Source organism: Sus scrofa, chromosome 6 (assembly GCF_000003025.6).
Source record: "Sus scrofa isolate TJ Tabasco breed Duroc chromosome 6, Sscrofa11.1, whole genome shotgun sequence".
In the NCBI taxonomy this organism is placed as follows: Eukaryota; Metazoa; Chordata; class Mammalia; order Artiodactyla; family Suidae; genus Sus; species Sus scrofa.
The window spans coordinates 58,018,264-58,041,943 of NC_010448.4; the positions used below are offsets into that span (position 1 = coordinate 58,018,264).

General features: G+C 47.3%; 1 protein-coding gene across 1 annotated transcript in view; it reads right to left on the reverse strand.

Annotated features, from left to right (window-relative positions):
• The window catches only part of LOC100737585, a 33,021-nt gene continuing 11,613 nt past the window's right edge, over window positions 2,273-23,680 (reverse strand). Inside the window, 9 exon segments of the mRNA XM_013998720.2 lie at window positions 2,273-3,593; window positions 3,596-3,895; window positions 7,600-7,692; window positions 7,966-8,092; window positions 8,877-9,224; window positions 13,538-13,647; window positions 14,242-14,283; window positions 14,673-14,705; window positions 21,640-23,025. Coding sequence (XP_013854174.2) covers window positions 2,560-3,593; window positions 3,596-3,895; window positions 7,600-7,692; window positions 7,966-8,092; window positions 8,877-9,224; window positions 13,538-13,647; window positions 14,242-14,283; window positions 14,673-14,705; window positions 21,640-23,025 — 3,473 coding nt within the window. The 3' untranslated portion in view covers window positions 2,273-2,559.

The following is a 23,680-nucleotide window of genomic DNA, read 5'->3' on the forward strand; positions in this document are numbered from 1 at the left end:
GAGCGAAGACCCCACTTCGAGGCCAGTAGGAAGAAATGAATTCAACAGAAGTCACCTGTCTCAATGCAGCCGGTCACAGAGGAGCCGGGATCCTTAAACGGCAACTCTTCACAGATGTTAGGCCTGTGGACAAAATTCAGGTTTCATCTCCAAGACATTCCAGAAAGATCTCACCTCCTCCAGCTCTCCACCGTTCTCAAAGACTAAGGCTCTGGTTTTGCTTTGGCTTTATTTATGCTAGGCATCATTGTCCTTGTCTGCTTTGTCTCTTTATCATCAGTTAAAGCTCTCTGACACCAAACAGGTTGCACTGTCAATTCTGGGCTTTAGAATTGTCTTTCCCTCCAGTGGCTGAAGACACGCTGATGGGCCCATGCGTTTATTCATTCCCTCTCCAGTATATATGATAACGGTTTGGGTTTTTTCTTTTATCCACTGTGGGCTGGGAAATACAAAACCTTGGAAACCATCATTCTCCAGGATAACTTTCTGGTACAATGGAAATTCGGGTAGAGAATTCTCCCACTGTCTCATCATTTCGCTCATTGTCTGTGCTGCCCAATTCTGCAGCCACTGTTGAGCACTTGAAATCGGACTACTGCAACTGGGGAACTGACTTTTTCACTGGTGTTCAATGTTTTTAAATGTTAAAATTTCAGTAAAGTTGTTAAATGAAGGAATTTATAATCGCCTTATGGCGATAACAAATAGGCATTTTAAAAAGAACTTTTTGGAAGTTCCCATCATGGCTCAGTGGAAACGACTGACTAGTATCCACGAGGACGCAGGTTCAATCCCTGACCTCACTCAGTGGGTTAAGGATAGTGTTGCCATGAGCTGTGGTGTAGGTCAGAGATGCAGCTCAGATCCCACACGCTGTGGCGTAGACCAGCAGCTACAGCTCTGATTTGACCCCTAGCCTGGGAAGCTCCATTTGTCCCAGGTGCAGCCCTAAAAAAGACTATAAATTAATCAATCTTCTTAGAGCTCCCTTGTGGCGCAAAGGGCTAAGGATCTGGCACGGTCACTGCAGTGGCTCAGGTCGCTGCTGTGTCTCAGGTTTGAGCTCCCACACTGCCCAGACGCACTTCTTTGTGTTCTATCCTGCTTAAATACCATTATTAAGAGCCCTTCCCCAATCCCCCAAATAATATGCTCCTTCAACGATAAATTGTGGAGTTTCCCATTGTGGCTCAGTGGGTTAAGGACCCGACACTGTCTCTGTGAGGATGTAGGTTTGATCCCTGGCATCACTCAGTGGGTTAAGAATCTGGCATTGCCGCAAGCTGCAGCAGAGGTCGCAGGTATGGCTCAGATCTGGTGTTGCGGTGGTTGGAGCATAGGCCACAGCTGCAGCTCCAATTCGGCCCCTGGCCCAGGAACTTCCATATGCTGCAGGTGTAGCCAGAAAAAGAAAATAATAATAATAATAATAAAATTGTCATATTCCCTTGAACTAATTACTCCACATCCATTTCACTTAAATACTTACATGCTCTAATTAAATTAGCTTGAGTGTAGAGACACCAGCTACCTCAGTGGTCTCTCCAGGAGACCAGGAGCTTTCTCTGTTTGGACCACCACGATATCCTTAGCTTCTGGAACAGAACCAAGTACCAAGTATAGAAATGTTTTTTCTGTAAATAAACAAACTGACTGCTGTTTCCGAAGTTCCATATACAAACTTATGCAAGTTTAAGGAAGCAGCTCCATTTCCAATTAACCCTTCGCTTTGGCCTGGGGAAACTGATCTATACACCCTCACAGCCCACCAATCCAGTATCAGCTCTCTTGTGGTTTTTCACTCACAGCAACCTCCCACATACAAATCACATTGTTTAAAAACACCTTGTGCGTTCCCGCTGTGGCACAGCAGAAACGAATCCGACCAGGACCCATGAGAATGTGAGTCTGATCGCTAGCCTCACTCAGTGGGTTGGGGATCCAGCGTTGCCGTGAGCTGTGTGTCCACATCGCAGGCACGGCTTGGATCCCATGTGGCTGTGGCTGTGGCTGTGGCACAGGCCAGCAGCTGAAGTTCTGATCGGACCCCTAGCCTGGGAACGTCATATGCTGTGGGTGTGGACCTAAAAAAAAAAAAACACAAGAAAAAAAACTTCACCTTGGAGTTCTCTGGTGGCTTAGCAGGTTAAGGACTGTCACTGCTGTGGCTCTGGCTACTATCGTGGCACCAATCTGACCCTTGGCCCAGGAACTTCTGCATGCCATGGGTGTGTGTGTGGGGGGAAGCAGAAACAAAAAACAAACCAAAAAAACTCTTCACCTTTATTCCTCCACCTAGTTCAACTGGGGCATCCTCATTTATTTAATTTGACACAATACAGCAACTGATGTGTGTGGGTTCACAGCAGATTATGCTTCTGTATCAATATGTGATCAACAGGTTTCAATCAATGCACATGTTTACTAGGATGAGTGTACAACACACGTTCCCCATCTCATCATTTACACAATTTCTCTCAGTATATACTTTTCAGCCACACACGAGCTACAGGTTTGTGCTCGGTCCCTTTCCTCAGAGAATGTCTGAGTTTCTTCCTACTGGTTCTCTGTGACATAAAATAAAATATAATTGACCACTGAAGGCACAACCACATTCACCGCACTCACGAGATTTCTGTCCTGGGCAAAGCCTCTGTTATCCGCGGCAGGGGCGCATCTGGCCACAGGCTGTCCCACCAGGACCACATTCCGACTCGCCAGGAGCCCGCTGATGTGGACAGACGGCTGAGGGGCCAGGGGAGGCAGGCGCATTGTCACCGTATTGAGGCTTTTCTCCTGGAGGACCACGCTGCTCTGGGATGCCCTGTGACCCCCTGCGGGGCCATGTTCCACCTTGACCGAGTGAGTTTTCTGGTGCTTGTTGAGGACCGACTTCCCTCTGAATGACTTCCCGCAGTCGCTGCATCGATAGGGTTTCTCCCCCGTGTGGATTCTCTGGTGGATGACGAGCTGAGGCTTCTCGATGAAGGCTTTTCCGCAGTCACGGCATTCAAAGGGTTTCTCTCCTGTGTGAGTCCTCTGATGCTTGATGAGACCCGTCTTCTGGGAAAGCGTTTTTCCGCACTCGCCGCACACGAAGGGCGTCGTTCCCGTGTGAAATCGCTGGTGCGCCGTGAGGCACGTCTTCTGGCTGAAGCCTTTCCCACATTCGTTGCATATGTAGGGTTTCTCGCCAGTGTGAATCCGCTGATGGACCATGAGATTCCCCTTCTGGATGAAGCCCTTGCCACAGTCACTGCATACGAATGGTTTCTCCCCCGTGTGGGTTTTCTGATGTACGTTGAGCCCTGATTTCTTGAGAAAGGCCTTGCCACATTCCGTGCATTCATAAGGCTTCTCCCCTGTGTGGGTTCTCTGATGCTCAGTGAGCTTGAACTTCCTGAAGAAGGCTTTCCCACACAGATTGCACCGGTGGGGCTTCTCTCCTGTATGGAGATTCTGGTGATCGGTGAGCCAAGACTTCTTGATGAACGTTTTCCCGCACTGACCGCACACGTGAGATTTCTTGATTTTCTGAGTTTTCTGATGCTTGTTGAATGGGGGCTTAGTGCTGATGAGGTTTTGACTTTCGGGAATTTCATCTCAGGGCGAAGTTGTTCACTGTGAGCATGGAGACAGGGTGTCCCATCTCCAGTTAGCTCAGCGGGTTTCTTTGTTTCACAGCTCCTGCTCTGGGGAGGGAGAGGTAAAGCTGACTTCATACTGTTTCCATGGATGTCAGATGTATCATGATTTGGCCTGAACAGAAAACTAGCTTTGCTCTGAGGAACAGAATTTTCCAGGGGGGTGTGTCTGTGCCACTGTTCTAGGATCTTCTCCCTGCTCTCGTGGTGGAAGTGCTCCAGCAGGTGATCATCAACTTTGCAGGTTTCTGGGAAGGAAAAGAAAAATGAATTCGTCCATCTTCCAGATTCGAAAGAAAGGTATTTAAAGATATACTTTGATGTGAGGTGTTTGTTCTAGTGAGGACCCTATGGTTTGAGTGTAAATGAAACTCCCAGTTTAACGTTCTTTGTACGCTGGAAAAAATAGTCGTAATGAATAAACACAGATGTGGCTACTTTTTTTTTTTTTTTTTTTTTTGGCTATGCCCACAGCACGTGGAAGTTCCCGGACCAGGGATAGATCCTGCGCCACAGCAGTAACCAGAGTGAGGCCAGGGATAGAACCCGAATCCTCATGGATACTGGTACAGTTTGTAACCCATGGAGCCACAGTGGGATATCCTGGCTACTTTGTAAATACTGTAAAAAACAAGCAATTTCCAGAGTTCCCATTGTGGCTCAATAGGTTAAGGACCCAACACAGTCTGCATAAGGGTATGGATTCAATCCCTGGCCTCCCTCAGTGGGTTAAGGATCTGGCATTGCCATGGGCTGGCGTAGACAGAGATGCAGCTTGGATCTGGCGTTGCCGTGGCTGTGGTGTAGGCCTCAGCTGCAGCTCCAGTTTGACCCCTAGCCTGGGAAGTTCCATATGCCACAGGTGTGGCCATAAAAAGAACAAAAAACAAGCCATTTCGAGTGAGCAGCAGACCACGGGTTGGAAGGCCACCTCATCTAAATCGGCAAGGGACAGGCTCATTCATTCCACAAATCCTTACTGACACCCACTGTGTACTGGAAACTGTGTTGGTGTTGAGGACTCATAAATGTATTCCTCCCGTTGAGGGAGCCTACACTGTATTTGGGGAAAATCAGTTTAAAGGGCAGAGACAGACACAGGAAAACAGCTGCAGGTTAGAGAAACTGGCGGGAGGGAGCAATGGAGAGAAAGAGAGAAGGAGGAACTCAGGGCTCACTCTGGAGGAAGATGGGCCTCCCCGTGGATCCACTGATATGGCTGGATGAGGGGCATTAAGAAAATGACACAGCAGGAGTTCCCATCGTGGCTCAGTAGAAACAAATCTGACTAGTATCCATGAGGATGCAGGTTCGATCCCTGTCCTCACTCAGTGAGTTAAGGATCCAGCATTGCCATGAGCTGTGGTGTAGGTCAGAGACACAGCTCAGATCTGGCATTGCTGTGGCTGTGATGTGGGCTGGCAGCCGCAGCTCTGATTCGACCCCTAGCCTGGGAACCTCCCTAGGCCAGGGGCACAGGCCTAATTAAAAAGGCCAAAAAAAAAAAAATTTAAAAGGAAGAAAGAAAATGACACAGCAGAAAAAGAAAGAAAAAAATAGAAGAAAAGAAAGGGAAAAAAATAGAAAGAAAGCCACACAGCAGAGAACCCCAAGTACATCTAACTCACAACCTTCACCGCAGAGAGGTCCTCCCTTCCGTAAAAGAGGAACCACAGTCCCTACTGGTCCACGATGCAACTTAATTTCATCCCAGGACTTTCCACCCCCAAGACATGTTCTTTCTTTCAAAAATTTGATTAACTTTATGTCTCCTCCTCTGAGAGCAAAAGCTCTTGCTTTATTTGCTTTTCCAACTGCTGTTACCTTCCAGCTTCCATTAGACTATTAAAAGAAATAATTCAAAGAGGAATGATTCCAAGAAGCCATCATGGAGTTCCCTGGTAGCCTAGAGGTTAAGAATTCAGCGTTGTGGAGTTCCCGTCATGGCACAGTGGTTAACGAATCCGACTAGGAACCATGAGGTTGCGGGTTCGGTCCCTGCCCTTGCTCAGTGGGTTAACGATCCAGCGTTGCCATGAGCTGTGGTGTAGGTCGCTCTGGCGTAGGCCGGTGGCTACAGCTCTGATTAGCCCCTAGCCTGGGAACCTCCATATGCCGCGGGAGCGGCCTTGGAAAAGGCAAAAAGACCCCCAAAAATTAATTAATTAATTAACTAATTAATTTAAAAAAAAAGAATTCAGCGTTGTCAAGCTGTGCTCGGGTTTGATCCCTGACCCAGTAACTTCCCCATGCTGGGGGCACAGCCAAGGAAAAAAAAAAAGCAGGAATCACATATATGGAACATACTGGGAGATTCAGGAAGAGATGGAACTCGCTGAACAAGGTGAAATGTCATGGAGATCACTGAAAGAATTTTATGTCATTGGACAGGCGAACGGGGGCTTAATGTTATCAGAATATGAGGGGGGGAGTTCCCGTCATGGTGCAGTGGTTAACGAATCCAACTAGGAACCATGAGCTTGCGGGTTCGGTCCCTGCCCTTGCTCAGTGGGTTAACGATCCGGCGTTGCCGTGAGCTGTGGTGTAGGTTGCAGACGCGGCTCGGATCCTGCGTTGCTGTGGCTCTGGCTTAGGCCGGGGGCTACAGCTCCGATTCGACCCCTAGCCTGGGAACCTCCATATGCCACGGGAGCGGCCTTGGAAAAGGCAAAAAGACAAAAAAAAAAAAAAAAAAAAAGAATATGAGGGGGAAAATGAAAGCTTTCAGGAAGTGAACACAGCGGGAAGGTCTGCCGTGACCAAGAAGAAAGTTCTAAACTAGTAAATACACAGAGGAATGAGCTCAAAGCTGACAAGAGTTATGATCGGGTTGAGGCTGGAACTGAAAATAGAGGATTTAAAAAAACTTGTCTGGTTAAAAGTTCATGATGAAAAGGAGACCCCTGCAAAGGTGAGAGCCCTGCAGGTGGGGAGCAGTGAGGCTGTGCCGGGAGGGCCAGGATGGAGGCAGCAAGCACAGGAGTCAGGGAGAACCCCAACTTCTAGGCGTTTCCTGGGAGGGGAGATGACCCGAGGTCCCTAACGTTACCCGGTACACAGGACAGCTGCCCCGAGATGAGTGCCTTACAGAGAACCCAGGTCTGCGGGCTCCCGCTGGAGAGACGCCAATTTGGGAGTCGTCTCCAGGGAACAGGAGGAGCTCACGGCCCATCAGAATGAAGACACTTGGATGGTCAGGAGATCACGCAGAGAATGGAAAGCAAAGCCTTGGGAGAACCTCTGAGTGGGGACAAGGCCCAGTGAAGGGCAGCGTCCTTTGGGGCAGAGCATCCAAGAGGGGCGGCCGAGAGGGAGGAACCAGCATCACCCGATGGGCAGAAAGGAGCCGAAGCCAGAAGACAGCGGGACTCAAAGTCTCCTCTTCGGAGAGAGGCCGTGGAGGGGGAATTTCACAGCGAGGGAGGCGGAAGGGCATAAAGAAGAAGGGTAAGGGAGTTCCCGAGGTGGCTTAGTGGTTAATGAACCCAACTAGGATCCATAAGGATGCGGGTTTGACCCCTGGCCCTGCTCAGTGGGTGAAGAATCCAGCGTTGCCGTGAGCTGGGGTGTACGTCGCAGACGAGGCTTGGATCCCACGTTGCTGTGGCTGTGGTGTAGGTCGGCGGCGGCTACAGCTCCGATTCAACCCCTAGCCTGGGAACCTCCATATGCAGCGGGTGCGGCCCCTAAAAAAAGAAGAAGGGGACGATGCAGGAATCCCATGGAAAAGGAAACTATGCCAACAAAACATCAGGAAGGGGGCAAATAAAAAGAAACAGATCCCAGAAGAGGGAGCGCCTTCCCTGAGCAGGGACATATTTCTCTCTAAACTCCACAAAGAAAAAGAGGTCTGACTTTGGGGGAGGGGCCCGAAGGCCCTGCTCCCCAAGCCTCCAACCCTCTGACAACAGTGTGCTCCCCAGGGCCCGTCGCCTTGGTGTCTCTCACTCACCTGCTCGGGTGTGAGCGTGGATGTCAGCCTCCACCGGCCGTGGTTCTCCTCGATCCAGTCTGGAGAGCACATCTGCGCTGCGGGCTTGATAACCTGTTCGTGGGAAACGAGAGCGGAATGAAACCCACTGAACCGGGCGTGGGGTCTGTGAAGACCGCAGAATTCGACATCTGAGGACAAAACAATTTCACAACCTCCAATAAAGGCTTCCCTCTAGGGAGACGGGAGAAGATGCCCACTTCCCTTGGAACAGAGACAGAGAATCTACCCTGCAGAGCCTCACAGACACTCTGGAGCTTTCGGAAGCTGCGAAGAGAAAGGCCACAGACTGGGGACCCCCGAGGGACACAGGGGAGCCGGCCTCACCCACGGCCACCAGGTTGCGGTAGTTCTCCAGCATCACGTCCCGGAACAGGTCCTTCTGCGCGGGGGTCAGGAGCTGCCACTCCTCCCACGTGAAGTCCACGGCCACATCGTCAAAGGTCAGGGTTCCCTGGAATGACACTGGCGTTTAATGAAGTGATATCCTCTCGATGATGTGGAAGACACGTTCAAGGTTTTCTGCTCATTTCCGCTTTATAGGCTGCGTCCGAGTTATCTAGCAGGGTTTTTATATTAATGTATCGTTAGGAGTTCCCTGGTAGCTCAGTGTGTTAAGGACCTAGTGTGGTCACTATAGGGGTTCAGGTTCAATCCCTGGTCCTGGAACTTCTGTGTGCCACAGTTGTGGCCAAAAAAGAAAAAAAAATCATTCGAGAAGCAAATGTTTAAAAAGATATTCTCTAATTGTATAGGTAGCCACCTAATATCCATTTATCAATTAGAAGTTCCTATAACGTACAGAAGTTACGTCTGCTTGTTAACCTAGAAAAACCACATTCACATACACACAATTATATAAGATAGACAAGAGGTATATGTAGTCATACTTTACAAAGTAATGGAAGTAAACTTTAATTTTTTTTTTCTTTTTTTCTCTTTTTAGGGCTGCACCTGCAGTATATGGAAGTTCCCAAGTTAGGAATCAAATCAGAGCTGCGGCTGCTGGCCTACACCACAGCCACAGCAACCAAGCCAAGTCTGCAACCTACACTGCATCTCGTGGCAATGCTGGACCCTTAACCCACTGAGCAACCCCAGGGATTGAACCCACAACCTCTCGGACACATGTTGGGTTCTTAACCCACTGACCACAATGGGAACTCCAGAGTGATTTTTACAGGCTTGAACTGATTCATTAGGGAAGAAAGGAGAGAATAAAATAAACCCAAAGTCACCTGGGCCTGGATCATCTTCTTCTGTCTCTGGAAAGAGCTGGCAACAGGGAGGCTCTGTCCTCGGGTCCTCGGGATCTGCTCTAAGTTCCTCTTCCGAAATCCGTCTTCAGTCAAGCATGTCCCCAGAAATGCTGACCCCAAAGCCTCTAACTCCTCCCTCCTGCAAAGGATCCTGCTGCTCCCACGACTCAGGACCTGGGGGTGAGGAGAAAAGCTAAGCCGAAGGCACATTATCTCCGGGGCCAGACGCCACTGCGCCCCCAGGGGGCCCCCTTCCTCCGATGCCCACCCACTGCTCAGGGCCCTGTGCTTGTGGCCCCACAAGATCCTCCCGCTGGCCAAGAAAGCCTAGGGTTCTGACTGGGGGGGGGGGTGTCCTTCCTTCCGGGAGGGGGAGGGGGTGACAGGCCAAGGAGAGGAGGGAGCTGAGGTCCATCCCGCAGCCTCAGCGGCAGGAGACACTCAAGCAGCTCAGCTGCACAGACGGGACCCTCTGGGAGGAGAGGAGCTGGGCTGTTTCTCCGAAACCACCTCTCGTAACCTTTCTGTTCACCCCTGAGCATTGGCCCTGCAGCCTGAAAACCAAGCACCGGGCAAAGCAGAAGTGTTCTCGATGTGCAATACAGGTAATACCTTAGGAGGTTTTAAATACATAAAAAATTAAAGTAAATAAAATAGTATATAAATCAGAAGGTGGTAAATGAAGTTGAGATGCTCTAAGGCCTCAATATTGTCAGAGAAAAGTTAAAAGTATAATTAACATAAGAATTTAATGAAGTTACAGGTGATATGCAACCTCTAACATCATGACAAAAACTAATAATTTTTTCTCAAAGTACATAATTTGCAGTACTACCAGATGAGGGAAATGTAATGATAAGAAACTCACTCAAAAGAAGATACAATTCTTGGAGTTCCCGTCGTGGCTCCGTGGTTAACGAATCCAACTAGGAACCGTAAGGTTGAAGGTCTGATCCCTGGCCTTGCTCAGTGGGTTGAGGATCCACCATTGCAGTGAGCTGTGGTGTAGGTTGCAGACGAGGCTCGGATCCTGCGTTGCTGTGGCTCTGGCGTAGGCCGGCGGCTGCAGCTCCAATTAGACCCCTAGCCTGGGAACCTCCATATGCTGCGGGAGCGGCCCTAGAGAAAGGCAAAAAAAAGACAAAAAAAAAAAAAAAAAAAAAAAAAAGAAGATACAATTTTAGAATTTCCTTGTGGCGCAGTGGGTTAAGGATCTGGTGTGGTCACTACTGTGGCTTGGGTTCCATCCCAGGCCTGGGAACTTCTGAATGCCTCAGATGAGGCCAAACAAAAAAAGAGGGAGCTCCCAATGTGGCACAGTGAAAACAAACCTGAATAGTATCCATGAGGATGCAGGTTCCATCCCTGGCCTCACTCAGTGGATTAAGGATCCTGAGCGAGGCCAGGGATCGAACCTGTGTCCCCATGGATGCCAGTCAGATTCGTTTCCACTGAGCCGCAATGGGAACTCCCTGACACTAATTTACATATGTGTGTTTGGTGTTTCCGTCTTGGCTCAGTGGTTAACAAACCTGACTAGTATCCATGAGGTTGCGGGTTCAATCCCTGGCCCCGCTCCATGGATTAACGATCAGCGTTGCCATGAGCTGTGGTATAGGTCGCAGATGTGGCTCGGATCCCTCGTTGCTGTGGCTGTGGTGTATGCTGGCAGCTCAGCTCCAATTCGAACCCTAGCCTGGGAACCTCCATAAGCCAGGGTGTGATTCCAAAAAGACAAAAGACAAAAATAAGTAAATAAGTGATTTTTTTTTTTTAACTCAGAACAGCCAGAAGGAAGAGATGCATAGGGCAGGGTATGTGTGAAAGCTCGAGACGTTTCCGTGTCCTCTACAAGGGCGCCACTCTCCCTGCATCTCCACGTGTTCACTAACCCAGAAGCAATGTCACGCTGAAGCATACATCAAAGAAATACATCCCTTCAAAAATACGGGCCTATCAGAGTTCCCATCGTGGCTCAGTGGTTAACAAATCCAACTAGGAACCATGAGGTTTCGGGTTTGATCCCTGGCCTCGCTCAGTGGGTTAAGGATCTGGAGTTGCCGTGAGCTGTGGTGTAGGTCACAGACGTGGCTTGGATCCCAAGTTGCTGTGGCCCTGGTGTAGGCCAGCAGTTATAGCTCCGATTCGACCCCTAGCCTCGAAACCTCCATGTGCCACAGGTGCGGCCCTAGAAAATACAAAAAGACCAAAAAAAAAAAAAAAAAAAAAAAGGGCCTATTTGAACCAGAGGACGTGGTCAGGAATCTCCACAGCAGCATTATTCACAATAAACCAAAATGCAAACATTTCAATAGTAGTAGAAAACCCACATATTTGAACAATGGAAGGCTATGGAAAAACTACCATCTTTGTTCAGCTTGCAAGCTGAGAATGCTTTTTCCATTTTTAAAGGATTATAAAACAAAAATAAAGGAGTTCCCATCATGGCTTAGTGATTAACAAACCCGACTAGCATCCATGAGGACAACGGTTCGATCCCTGGTCTCACTCATTGGGTGAAGGATCCTAGTTGCTGTGAACTGTGGTGTAAGCCGGTGGCTACAGTCCAATTCCACTCCCAGTCTGGGAAGCTCCATATGCACGGGTGCAGCCCTAAAATCACAAATAAGACCAAAAAAAAAAAAAAAAGCATATGTGAGAGAACGTCTGTGGTTTGCAAATCCTAAAATATTGACAGTGTGGATGTTTACATAACACATTCACCCAACCATTGTCACAGAGGGGAAAAAGAAAAGAAACCTATCTGCAAAAAAGATGAATGATTTTTGCAAATATTGAGCCTAACAGAAAAGAATGCAGGTGCATAATTACACTGATATACCGCTGAAAACAGGCAAAACCAAAACTATAACAATTAGGGATGATTAACTATAACACCACCAAGAAAGCCTGAAAGTGCTTGCACGCAGACAGGATGTTATCTGCCTTTAGGTGTGAGGAAGTAATATAACTGGCAAGAGGCTCACAGAACCCCACTGGGGTGCTGGCAGTGTTCTGTTTCTTGGCCTAGGTAATATCTACATATATGCGTATGTTTCTGTTACACCCACTAACTTGTAGATCTTCCACTAACAAAGAAATGGAAGAGCTTAAAAACACTAAAAGCCTGTTATCTGAAAAGACCAACAATATAGATATATTTGGAGTCAAAAGAGAAAGTGCAAATAAAGAATATAAGGAACTAATAGGAGCTATAACTCAGATAAAAATTCAGATTTTGTGGGGGGGGGAGGAGTTCCCTGGTGGTCTAGAGGGTAGGATTCAGCGCTTTCACTGCTGTGGCCTGGGCTCAATCCCTGGTCTGGGAATTTAGACCCCACATCAAACCGCTGCACACCTTGGCCATAAATGAATGAATGAATGAATGAAATCAATATCACTTGTCCAGAAACAGAAAACGACCATGAAAATAAATACAGTAAAAATGAGGGAGCTCTTGCTGTGGTGCGGCAGGTTAAAGATCGGTGTTGTCTCTGTGGTGGCACAGGTTCGATGCCTGGCCCGGAAATCCCCACATGGCTGTGGGTGTGGTAAAAAGAAAAAAAATAGATACAACGAAAATGAAGTGTATTATTTTTAAAAAATATAGATTTGTTTGGTCTGAAAGAATACTACGAACATCTTCATATCATTAAATTTGAAATCTTAGATTTGCCCCCCCCCAGACATGTCAATGCCGGACAACAGAGCAGGTGAATTTATGAGTAGGCAACAAGACAAAGATGACCACTGTCGACCCACTTTTCAACTTTGTACTGCAGAGCTGAGCCAATGCACTGAAATGAGAATGGGTTACAAACACTAGAAAGGAGGACAGGAGTTCCTGTGGTGGCTCAGTGGTTAATGACTCCAACTAGGAACCATGAGGTTGCGGGTTCAATCCCTGGTCTTGCTCAGTGGATTAAGGATCCGGCACTGCCATGAGCTGTGGTGTAGGTCGCAGACGCGGCTCAGATCCCGTGTGGCTGTGGCTGTGGCAGAGGCCGGTGGCTACAGCTCTGATTAGACCCCTAGCCTGGGAACCCCCTTGTGCCATGGGAGCAGCCCTAGAAAAGGCAAAAAGACAAAAAAAAAAAAAAAAAAAAAAAGTAGGACACCGAAAATTTGTTATTTTCGTTAACATCATTATCAACATGGAAAAAAGGAATTACTTCCTCAAAAAAGAAAAGGCTCTGTCAGAAAGTGCAAAATAGATTTTTACACATATAGAGCTGGCTAGAAATGTCCCACATACCTAATCCCATTTCTTTTTTTTTGTTGTTGTTGTTGACATTTTGCCTTTTCTAGGGCCGCTCCCATGGCATATGGAGGTTCCCAGGCTAGGGGCTGAATCGGAGCTGTAGCCACCGGCCTACGCCAGAGCCACAGCAACACGGGATTCCAGCCGCATCTGCCACCTACACCACAGCTCATGGCAACACCGGATCCCTAACCCACTGAGCAAGGCCAGGGATCGAACCCACAACCTCATGGTTCCTAGTCGGATTTGTTAACCACTGCACCACGACAGGAACTCCCTAAGCTCATTTCTTAGGACTAATTCAGTCACCAGCAGTGGGAACTTCAGCCACACGACTAAGAGCAACCAGGACCTACTAATAAACTCGAATATAGGTCACCTTGCTGGAGGGATAGATAATGAGCAAAGTGTTCCTTATGTCAGGGGAGTTAAGCGACAGCGCCCGACGCTGTACATTAGGAGGTGAGGGCAGGCCCTGGCACACATATTCTCCAAGGAGAACAGACAGGGGCTTTTGAATCTGCAAGCCAAAATGTCTGTTGTGACTACACTCTGCCTTTGCTCTATGATACGAAACAGCTGGGCACTGCTGGTTTAGTCCTTGGTCTGTAGTCAACTAAGAACCAGGACAAACAACGAGGTCCTACTGTAGGGCACAGGGACCTATATTCAATAGCCTGTGATAAACCATAATTGAAAAGAATATGAAAATCAATGTATATGTGTATAGTTGAATCACTTTACTGTACAGCAGGAATTAATGTAATATTGCAAATCAACTATACTTCAATAAAATTATTTTTTTTAAAACACACACACAGAGAAGAAAAAAAAAAAAAAAAAACACTAAAAACCAAATGGTTTTGAACTACTGCCCTGGCCTGTACTGCCTTCAGTCCCAGCAGCCGAAGCTGAAACCTCAAAACCCCAGCCAGGGGTCCTACTTGTCCAAAGCTTTGGCCCTGACAAACCTCTCGGTACCGCAGACACTGACACACTTCCTCATTAATCAGAAATCTGGGTCACACACTCTCACGTGATGACCCCGGCTCAATACCATTAAGCCCCAAATCAATCCCCAACCTGAACCAGACACTACGATGAACGTCACCGCCACCTGACGCCCTGCAAGCGGAGTGATCTGCAGACGCCCATACGCTGACACCTGTGAAAAGGCCACTGATCTCTTCAGAATCTCAATTGTACTGACGCCCAGGACACCCCCAAACCCAACCACAGACAAAACCCGCGTCTGGTTCCCCTCAAATCAGGTTCGCACCTGGTTCCCTTTAAATACATACATTCACCTCAGTATTTCTAACCTCCCCTTCTGCCCCCCAAATCCCGTTAAGTCCAGACTCCACCAAGTCCACTCGTCACCCTGGGCGAAACAAAACCACACTGGTGATTTAGAAAAAAGAAGAAGAAGAAGAAAGAAAGAAAAAGAAAATCCCAGGGACAAAACCACACAAACCTGATTTTTCCCAGACCGACCAGAAGCCTAAACGTCGTACTTCCGTGAACTGCTACGACTGGTCCTGCTCCGTCTACGGCAGCCGAAAGGGAATGCAGAGTTTGAAGAAACGTGGACAACCGGATTTCCGGTCAATATGTCCGCGCCCACCTCGCCGAGGCCCAAGGGGGCGGCCATATTGGGTTACCTGACATACAAGAAGCCAGGGGGCGGGTTTGGGAGCCAGAAGCCAGAAGTGGACGGAAAGGTGAGAAGCCGCTGAGATGCTCTCATTTCCTCGCAATTCTACTGTTGCAGAAAATAGGTAAATTTTCAGTCTCAAGCTTCGCGAGGCTAACATGGTGCAGGCTACATGACTTTCAGCCGGCTAGGCGAAGAAGTAATACGGCCGCATCATCTATGATCCGCCCTGTATTTAAAAAAAAAAAAAAAAAAGATCCGCCCTGTATCTTTTAAAAAAAAAGTTCCGACCGGAGTAGTTCGGTTGTCTCTATGGCAACGAAGGACGCACTCCTAAAAATGGGAGAGAGAATACATTCGGTAAAGAGACGCCCCTGAAAGCTTCTGGCAGGAAAATAGTTTGCAGGAAGTTGTTTTTAATAACAGAAAAAGATTCCCAGAAACTGGTACAATATGGGGCTGGCCACTAAGAAGAGAAAAGAGGGGAGTTCCCCTTGTGGCTCAGTGGTTAACGAATCCAACAAGGAACCATGAGGTTGGGGGTTCGATCCCTGGCCTTGCTCAGTGGGTTAAGGATCAGGCGGTTCCCTGAGCTGTGGTGTAGGTCAGCTCGGATCCTCCGTTGCTGTGGCTGGGGTGTAGGCCTGCTGCTACAGCTCCCATTAGACCCCTAGCTGGGAACCTCCATATGCCACAGGTGCAGCCCTAGAAAAGACAAGGGAAAAAAAAAAAAAAAGATTGAGAGAGAAGGGAAAAGAGCTGCTGGGGCTAGCCAGCCTCAGTTGTGATTGGGACTGGCAACTCAGGAAAAGGCCCCCAGAAGTGGTGCCAGTACAGGTCTGGAGTCAATGGGAAAAACACAGCCCAAATCCATCTCATCATAACGTCTCATAACCTGCAAGTGGTGATGGGCATTAATCTAAGATTGGGGCAAAGAATGTCAAAATTAGGTGTGGGACATTGCAAAAAACTCCAAACCCGGGGCTGTGGGATGGAAATCCTATAAAATTGGATTGTCATGATCATTGTACAATTATAAATGAATGTAATAAATTCATTGAGTAATAAAAAAATTAAATTTTTAGAAAAAGCAAAAAAAAAAAAAACAACTCCAGCCCCAAGAGTTCTGGTTTAGGAGTGGAATATGGCTGGGAGATCTGCATTCAGTTTCCGAGAATCTGAGTCAGGAAGCCTGTCGTAAAGAATCATTAGAAACAGTCCTGGGATGTTCACTGGTTACAAATATAGTCGTGGGTGACTCCCCGCAATACTTGAGTCTTTGCTCAATTATACCCAGAAGCGCTGATTAGGGGGGACCGCCCCCATTATTACCAGTACATTACTATCAATTACTATTACTAGGCTTTATTTTTCTTGGGAGGACTTACCACTTGCTGACTTACAATCCATTTACTCTCCCTCACTCTACTGGAAGGTCCATAAAGGCTGCTCCCTCGCCTGTGGTGTTTGCTGATGTATCTTCAGCGTGGAATACACTGTTGGTACTTTAAAACAGATCTGAAGGAGTCAATTACCCAATAAGCCAGCATTCCAGACTGAATTCTGAGAGAGCCACAGCCTGGCAAATTTCCATTTCCTTCCCTATGAGCAAGACTCACTGTTTCTAATTTGGATAGGTGGGTAAGTACAGACAGTTAGGAGACGAAGGGAAAGAACTCTGGATATTGAGAAGCCAGGAGCCCTAATCCCAGGAAAGGGAGAAGGAATAACGAGGAGAAAGCTACATATCGTAATTCCGAAGGTAACAGTGAAGCTGGAAATGGTGGCAGCTCTCAAGGGTCACAGCCCTGTGAACAAAGGTTTTTCATAACCTCCTTTAAGAATGTCACCTCGGGAGTTCCCATCATGGCGCAATAGAAACGAATCCAGCTAGGAACCATGAGGTTTCGGGTTCAATCCCTTGCCTTGCTCAATGGGTCAAGGATCCGGTGCTGCCGTAAGCTGTGGTGTAGGTCGAAGACATGGCTTGGATCTGGCGTGCTGTGGCTGTGGTGTAGGCCGGCAAGTGTAGCTCCAATTAGACCCCCTATCCTGGGGACCTCCAAATGCCACGGGTGCGGCCCTGAAAAGACAAAAAGATAAAAATAAAAAATAAAAAGAATGTCACCTCAGGAGTTCCCATTGTGGCGCAGCAGAAATGAATCTGACTAGCATCCATGAAGATGCAGGTTTGATCCCTGGCCTCGCTCAGTGCACCAGCAACTGGGCTTTGCTGTGAGCTGCGGTGCAGGTCGCAGGCACAGCTTGGATCCAGTGTTGCTGTGGCTGTGGTGTAGGCTGGCAGCTGCAAATCTGATTCAACCCCAGCCCAGGAATTTCCCTATGCTGCAGGTGCAGCCCTAAAAAACAAAAACAAACAAACAAAAAGACTGTCACTGCAACAAAAAAAGACTCACAGACATGGAAAAGGGACTTGTGGTTACCAGTGCCAGGGGCGGGGGCAGAGGCAGGGGAGTGGGATGGACTCGGAGTTTGCTACATTTAAAATGGATAAGCAATGAGGTTCAATCACTTGCGACAAAACAGGATAGAAGAGAATGTGAGATAAACTCTGTGTGTGTGTGTGTGTGTGTGTGTGTGTGTGTGTGTTTATATATGTATAAGTGGGTCACTACTGTGTGGCAGAATTTGACCGAAATCTGTAAATCAACTCTGATGAAGAAAATTTTTTAAAAAAAGGTCACCTCAGAGTTTCCTGGTAACCTACCCGTTAAGGATCCAGTGTTGTCACTGCAGTGGCTCAGGTCACTGCTTCGATCGCTGGCCTGGGAACGTTCGCGTGCTATGGGTGCAGCCCAAAAAAAGAAGAAGAAAAAAAGAAAAAAGTCACCTCCTATCTCCTATAGTCTCCTCCTTTTTATTCTATTTATGCTAAGGATCCCCTTTCACTTTTGCTTTGCCCAGTTTAGACCAAGTCTCAGATCACAGCAGGTTGGAGAAGACACAGCTGTTATTTGGAACCGCCTTCCAATGGCTCATTCCCTTCAGTGACCAAATACTCAGATCAGCCCATCAGCTCGTTCATCACCTTTCCAAATCAACAGATAATTGGATGGGGTTCCTGTCATGGCTTAGCAGAAGTTAATCTGACTAGTAAAATCCTGAGGATGCAAGTTTGATACGTGGCCTCACTCGGTGGGTTAAGGATCCAGCGTTGCCGTGAGTTGTGGTGTAGGTCATAGACACTGCGGCTTGGATCCGGCATTGCTGCGGCTGTGGTGTAGACCAGCAGCTGTAACTCTGATTCGACCATTAGCCTGGGAACCTCCATATGCGACGGGTGCACCCCCCCCCCAAAAAAAGATAATTTTTAAAAAATTTTTTGCCTTTTTAGAGCCGTATTGAGGCATATGTAAGTTCCCAGGCTAGGGGTTGAATCAGAGCTGTAGCTGTCAGCATACACCACAGCTCTTGGCAATGCCGGGTCCTTAACCTACTGAGCAAGGCCAGGGACCAGGCTAGGATTGAATCGGGGCTGTAGCTGTCAGCATACACCACAGCTCACGGCAATGCCGGGTCCTTAACCCACTGAGCAAGGCCAGGGATCGAACCTGCATCCTCGTGGATACTAGTCAGATTCGTTTCTGCTGAGCCACAACGGAAACTCCAATTGGTTCTTTTTCCATGCTGGGAACTGTAAAATCATGTCAACCAGGGCTCTCCGATGTAACTTTCTAGGATGATAGAAATGATGACAGGTTTCTCTCAGTATATACTTTTCAGCTATATATTTAGGTACAAACTATTTCGCTGAGTGTGCTGTCCAACTCGGTAGCCACTAGTCACCCATAACTACCGACCACTTGAAACGTGGCTCACTGCCACTGAGCAACTGATTATTTAAAACTTTTTGTTACTTCCATTTTTATTCCTTCTTTAACCCTGAATTTCTTTTGGTTTTGGCCATGGTGTGCAGCAGCTTGATGTGGGATCTCAGTTCCCAGACCAGGGATTGAACCCAGGCCGCAGCAGTGAAAGTGCCGAGTCTTAACCACTAGTCTACCAGGGAGCTCCCTGTTTTTAAAAAAAAAAAAAAATTTCAGGAGTTCCCTTCGTGGCTCAGTGGTTAACAAATCCGACTAGGAACCATGAGGTTGCGGGGTCGATCCCTGGCCCTCCTCAATGGGTTAAGGGTCCAGCATTGCCTTGAGCTCTGGCGTAGGTTGCAGACGAGGCTCGGATCCCGTGTTGCTGTGGCTCTGGTGTCGGCTGGCAGCTACAGCTCCCATTCAACCACTAGCCTGGGAACCTCCATATGCTGAGAGAGTGGCCCTAGAAAAGACAAACAAACAAACAAAAAACACAAAACCTTCAAACACTTAAATAGCAAAAAAAACTATCAAATAATCTTTTTTTCCCCTAGGCCCATGGCATATGGAAGTTCCAACCTGCACCACAGCAATGACCCAGGCTACAGCAGTGACGATGCCGTATCTCTAAATGCCAGGCCACCAGCAAACTCCCAAGGAAGCTTTTCTTCTTCTTCAGCCATCCCGCAGCATATGAAAGTTCTGGGGCCAAGGATCAAATCCAAGGCAGAGCTGCAATCTACACTAGCTGCAGCAACACCAGATCCTTAACCCAGTGTGCCAGGCCAGGGATTGAACCCATGCCTCCACAGAGACAAGCCAGATCATTAGACCACTGCATCATAGTGGACATTCCCTCCCAAGGAATTTTAATCTACTAAGGAAAGAAGACTTGGGCTTTAAAAAAATTACTCGTGGGAGTTCCCGTTGTGGCTCAGTGGGTTAAGAACCCCATATAGTGTCCATGAGGATATGAGTTCAATCGCTGGCCTCGGTCAGTGGGTTAAGGATCCAGCATTGCCGTGAACCATGGTGTAGGTTGCAGACTCAGCTTGGATCCTGTGTTGCTGTGGCTGTAGTGTAGGCTGGCACTCTGCGGCTCCAATTCGACCCCTAGCCTGGAAACCTCCTTATGCCGCCGGTACAGCCCTAAAAAGAAAAAAAAGTTGCTTGTATCTTAAAGTGCTTAAAGTCCATGAAGAGTAGTCCCTTGTCTTCCCTCGAAATAATATACCACTTAAACAAGAACTATCATAATCCCTTGAAACAATACTCCATATCTGCTATGGACTGAACGCTTGTGCCCTTCCCCCTAAAAACCATACTTGGAGGCCTAATCCAAAGTATTAAGAAGAGGGACCTGGGGAAGGGGGGATAAGGGATAAATTAAGAGTTGGGATTAATACACCACTATATATAAAATAGATAACCAACAAAGGCTTACTCTATACCACAGGGAACTAACCTTTTTTTTTTTTTTCTGTCTTTTTGCCTTTTAGGGCTGCACCTGCAGCATATGGAGGTTCCCAGGCCAGGGGTCCAGTCGGAGCTACAGCTGCTGGCCTACACCACAGGCACAGCAACTCGGGATCCGAGCCACATCCGCAACCTACACCACAGCTCACGGCAACGCTGGATCCTTAACCCACAGAGTAAGGCCAGGGATCGAACGCACATCTTCATGGATGCCAGTCGGGTTTGCTAACCGCTGGGCCACGACAGGAACTCCAAAATTTTGTAATAACATATAAGGGACAAGAATCTGAAGTAAAAAAGTAGGGTCTTTGAGAGGTGATTGGCTCATGAGGGTGGAGCCCTCATGACTGGTATCAGTGCCCTTACAAAAGACATCCCAGAGAGCTCCTTTGCCGCTTCCGCTATGTGAGGACACAGTGAGCTGACTGTTTTCTATGAACCGGGAACCCTAATTAGACACCAAATCTGCTGGCACCTTAATCTTGGACTTTGCAGCTTCCAGAACAGTGAGAAGTTTCTGTCTGTATAAGCTACCCAGACGATGGTATTCTCTTATGGCGACCAGAAAGACTAAGAAAAGGACTATTTCACCTTGGGTACATATTTACATCCTCCTACTAGATGAGCTATGTGTAGAGGTACACCACTCAAAGATAATCCAGTTACCTCAAAGCTTTCTCCAGGAGACCATGGGCTTTTCCTGGTTTGGTCACCACCGCATCCTCAGTTCCTAGAACGGGACCCAGTAAAACGGAAGTGTTCGACAGATACTCAGTAAATGAACAAACTGATTCAATCTAAGACTCAATCAAACTGGCTCAATCAACTTCCCACTGCATAATACACATTTCTCAGAGTTTAAGGTCGATAACTCAGTTTTCACTTAATCCTTCACCTTGGCCTGGGGAAACGGAATTGACAGATTCACATCTCTTACCCCATCAATCCAGCATTTGCCCTATTGTGGCCTTTTGTTCATAACAAGCTCCCACATACAAATTTGAATTATTGTATATGGAGTTCCCATTGTGGTGCAGTGGAAACGAATCTGACTAGGAACCATGAGATTGCAGGTTCGATCCCTGGCCTCGCACAGTGGGTTAAGGATCCGGCGTTGCCATGAGCTGTGGTGGAGGTTGGAGACATGGCTCGGATCTGGCGTTGCTGTGGCTCTGGAAGAGGCTGGTGGCTACAGCTCCAATTCGACCCCTAGCCTGGGAATCTCCATATGCCACGGGTATGGCCCTAAAAAGGACAAAAGACCAAAAAAAAAAATTATTGTATATGCTTAAAAACTTTACCTACTTATTTCCTCCACATAATTGGACTCAGGCGTCATTTAACTGAGCAACTGATGTGTATGTTTGGGGTAACGTCAGATTATGCCTCTGTACCAATGCACACATAACAGGATGAGTACATCACGTGTTCCCAGTCTCAGCATTTATACAATTTCTCTCAGTGTATATTTTTCAGCCATCATATGAGCTAGACATTTTTGCCCCAAAATTTCTTTCTTTTATACATAATGTGTCTCTGAGTTTCTTTCCGACTGGCTTTCTGTGACATAAAATAAGACATAATTGACCACTGGGGGCACAACCACATTCACAGCATTCATGAGGCTTCTCTCCTGTGCAAACCCTCCATTATCTCTGGCAGGTGCACGCTTGGCCACAGGCTGTCCCACTATGATGACATTCTGATTTGCTAGGAGCCCACTGATGTTCACTGATGCCTGAGGGGCCACAGAAGGCAGATGCATAGTCACCGAATTAACAAGGCTTTTCTCTTGTATGGCAGCGCTAGTCTGTGGGGAGCTGTGATGCTCTGGGAGAGGACTGTCCACCTTGACTGAAGCTCCACCTTTCTCTCTTGAGTGTATTCTCTTATGTTTAACAAGGCAAGACATGTAGGCAAAAGCTTTCCCACACTCACTACAGACATAGGGTCTCTCTCCAGTGTGAGTTCTTTGATGGACAATGAGCTTTTGCTTTGTAGTGAAGGCTTTCCCACACTCAATGCACTTGAAAGGTTTCTCTCCTGTGTGAATTCTCTGATGTTTGATGAGACCTGACTTCTGGGAACAGGATTTTCCACATTCACTGCACACAAAAGGAGTTTTTCCTGTGTGAAATCTCTGATGAGCTATGAGGCATGTCTTCTGGATGAAGCCTTTTCCACATTCGTTGCATATGTAAGGTTTCTCGCCTGTGTGAATCCGACGATGTACGATGAGATTCCCCTTCTGGATGAAGCCTTTCCCACAGTCACTACATATAAACGGTTTCTCCCCTGTATGGGTTTTTTGATGTATATTGAGCCGGGATTTCTTGAGAAAGGCCTTGCCACATTCAATGCATTCATAAGGCTTCTCTCCTGTATGTGTTCTCTGATGTTCAGTGAGCATGAACTTTCGGGAGAAGGCTTTCCCACAGAGATTGCACTGATGGGGCTTCTCTCCTGTATGAATGATGTGGTGATCAGTGAGCCAAGACTTCTTGATGAAAGCTTTCCCACATTCACCACATACATGAGGTTTCTCTATTTTTTGAGTTTTCTGATGCTCGTTGAATTGGGGCTTAGTGCTGAAGAGTTTTTGGCTTTGGGGGAATTTAATTTCAGTATGAAACTGTTTGTTGTTAGCATGGAGACAGGATGTGCCATCTCCACTTAGCTCAGCAGAGTTCTTTATTTCACAGCCCCTGCTCTGGGGAAGTAGAGTTAAATCTGATTTCATACTTTTTCTGTGTAAGTCAAACATATGATTTTGCCTGACCAGAAAATTAGTTCTGCTTTGATGAACAGAATTTTCCAGTGGATTGTGTCTGTGCCATTGTTCTCGTCTCTTCTCCACACTCTCATTTTGTAAGTGCTCAAGCAGGTGATCATCAACTTTCCAGATTTCTAGGAAGGAAAAGAAAGATGAATTATTTTAAAATACCTTGATGTGAGGAGTCTTTTTAAGTGATGACCCTCTGATATAAGTGTAAATAAAAATCAATATTTAATATCGCCCACACATAGGAACAAACAATACAAACAAACCAAAAAGTGAAAGTAGTTAATGTAAAAACAAAGTTAGTGATTCACGAGGAATAAATAGAAATTTGGGAGTTCCCGTCGTGGCGCAGTGGTTAACGAATCCGACCAGGAACCATGGGGTTGCGGGTTCGGTCCCTGCCCTTGCTCAGTGGGTTAACGATCCGGCGTTGCCGTGAGCTGTGGTGTAGGTTGCAGATGCGGCTCGGATCCTGCGTTGCTGTGGCTCTGGCGTAGGCCAGTGGCTACAGCTCCGATTCGACCCTTAGCCTGGGAACCTCCATATGCCGCGGGAGCGGCCCATAGAAATAGCAAAAAAAAAAAAAAAAAAAAAAAAAAGAAATTTGGCAACTTTCTAAATACTGGTCTTGCAAAACATGCAAAGCCTATAAAATGCAAGCAATTTCCCATGAGCAACTTGCAGGGTCACTATTTAAATCAGTGAGGGAAGGCGCTCCTGTTGTGGCATAGTTGAAACAAATCCAACTAGTATCCGTGAGGATGTGGGTTCAATCCCTGG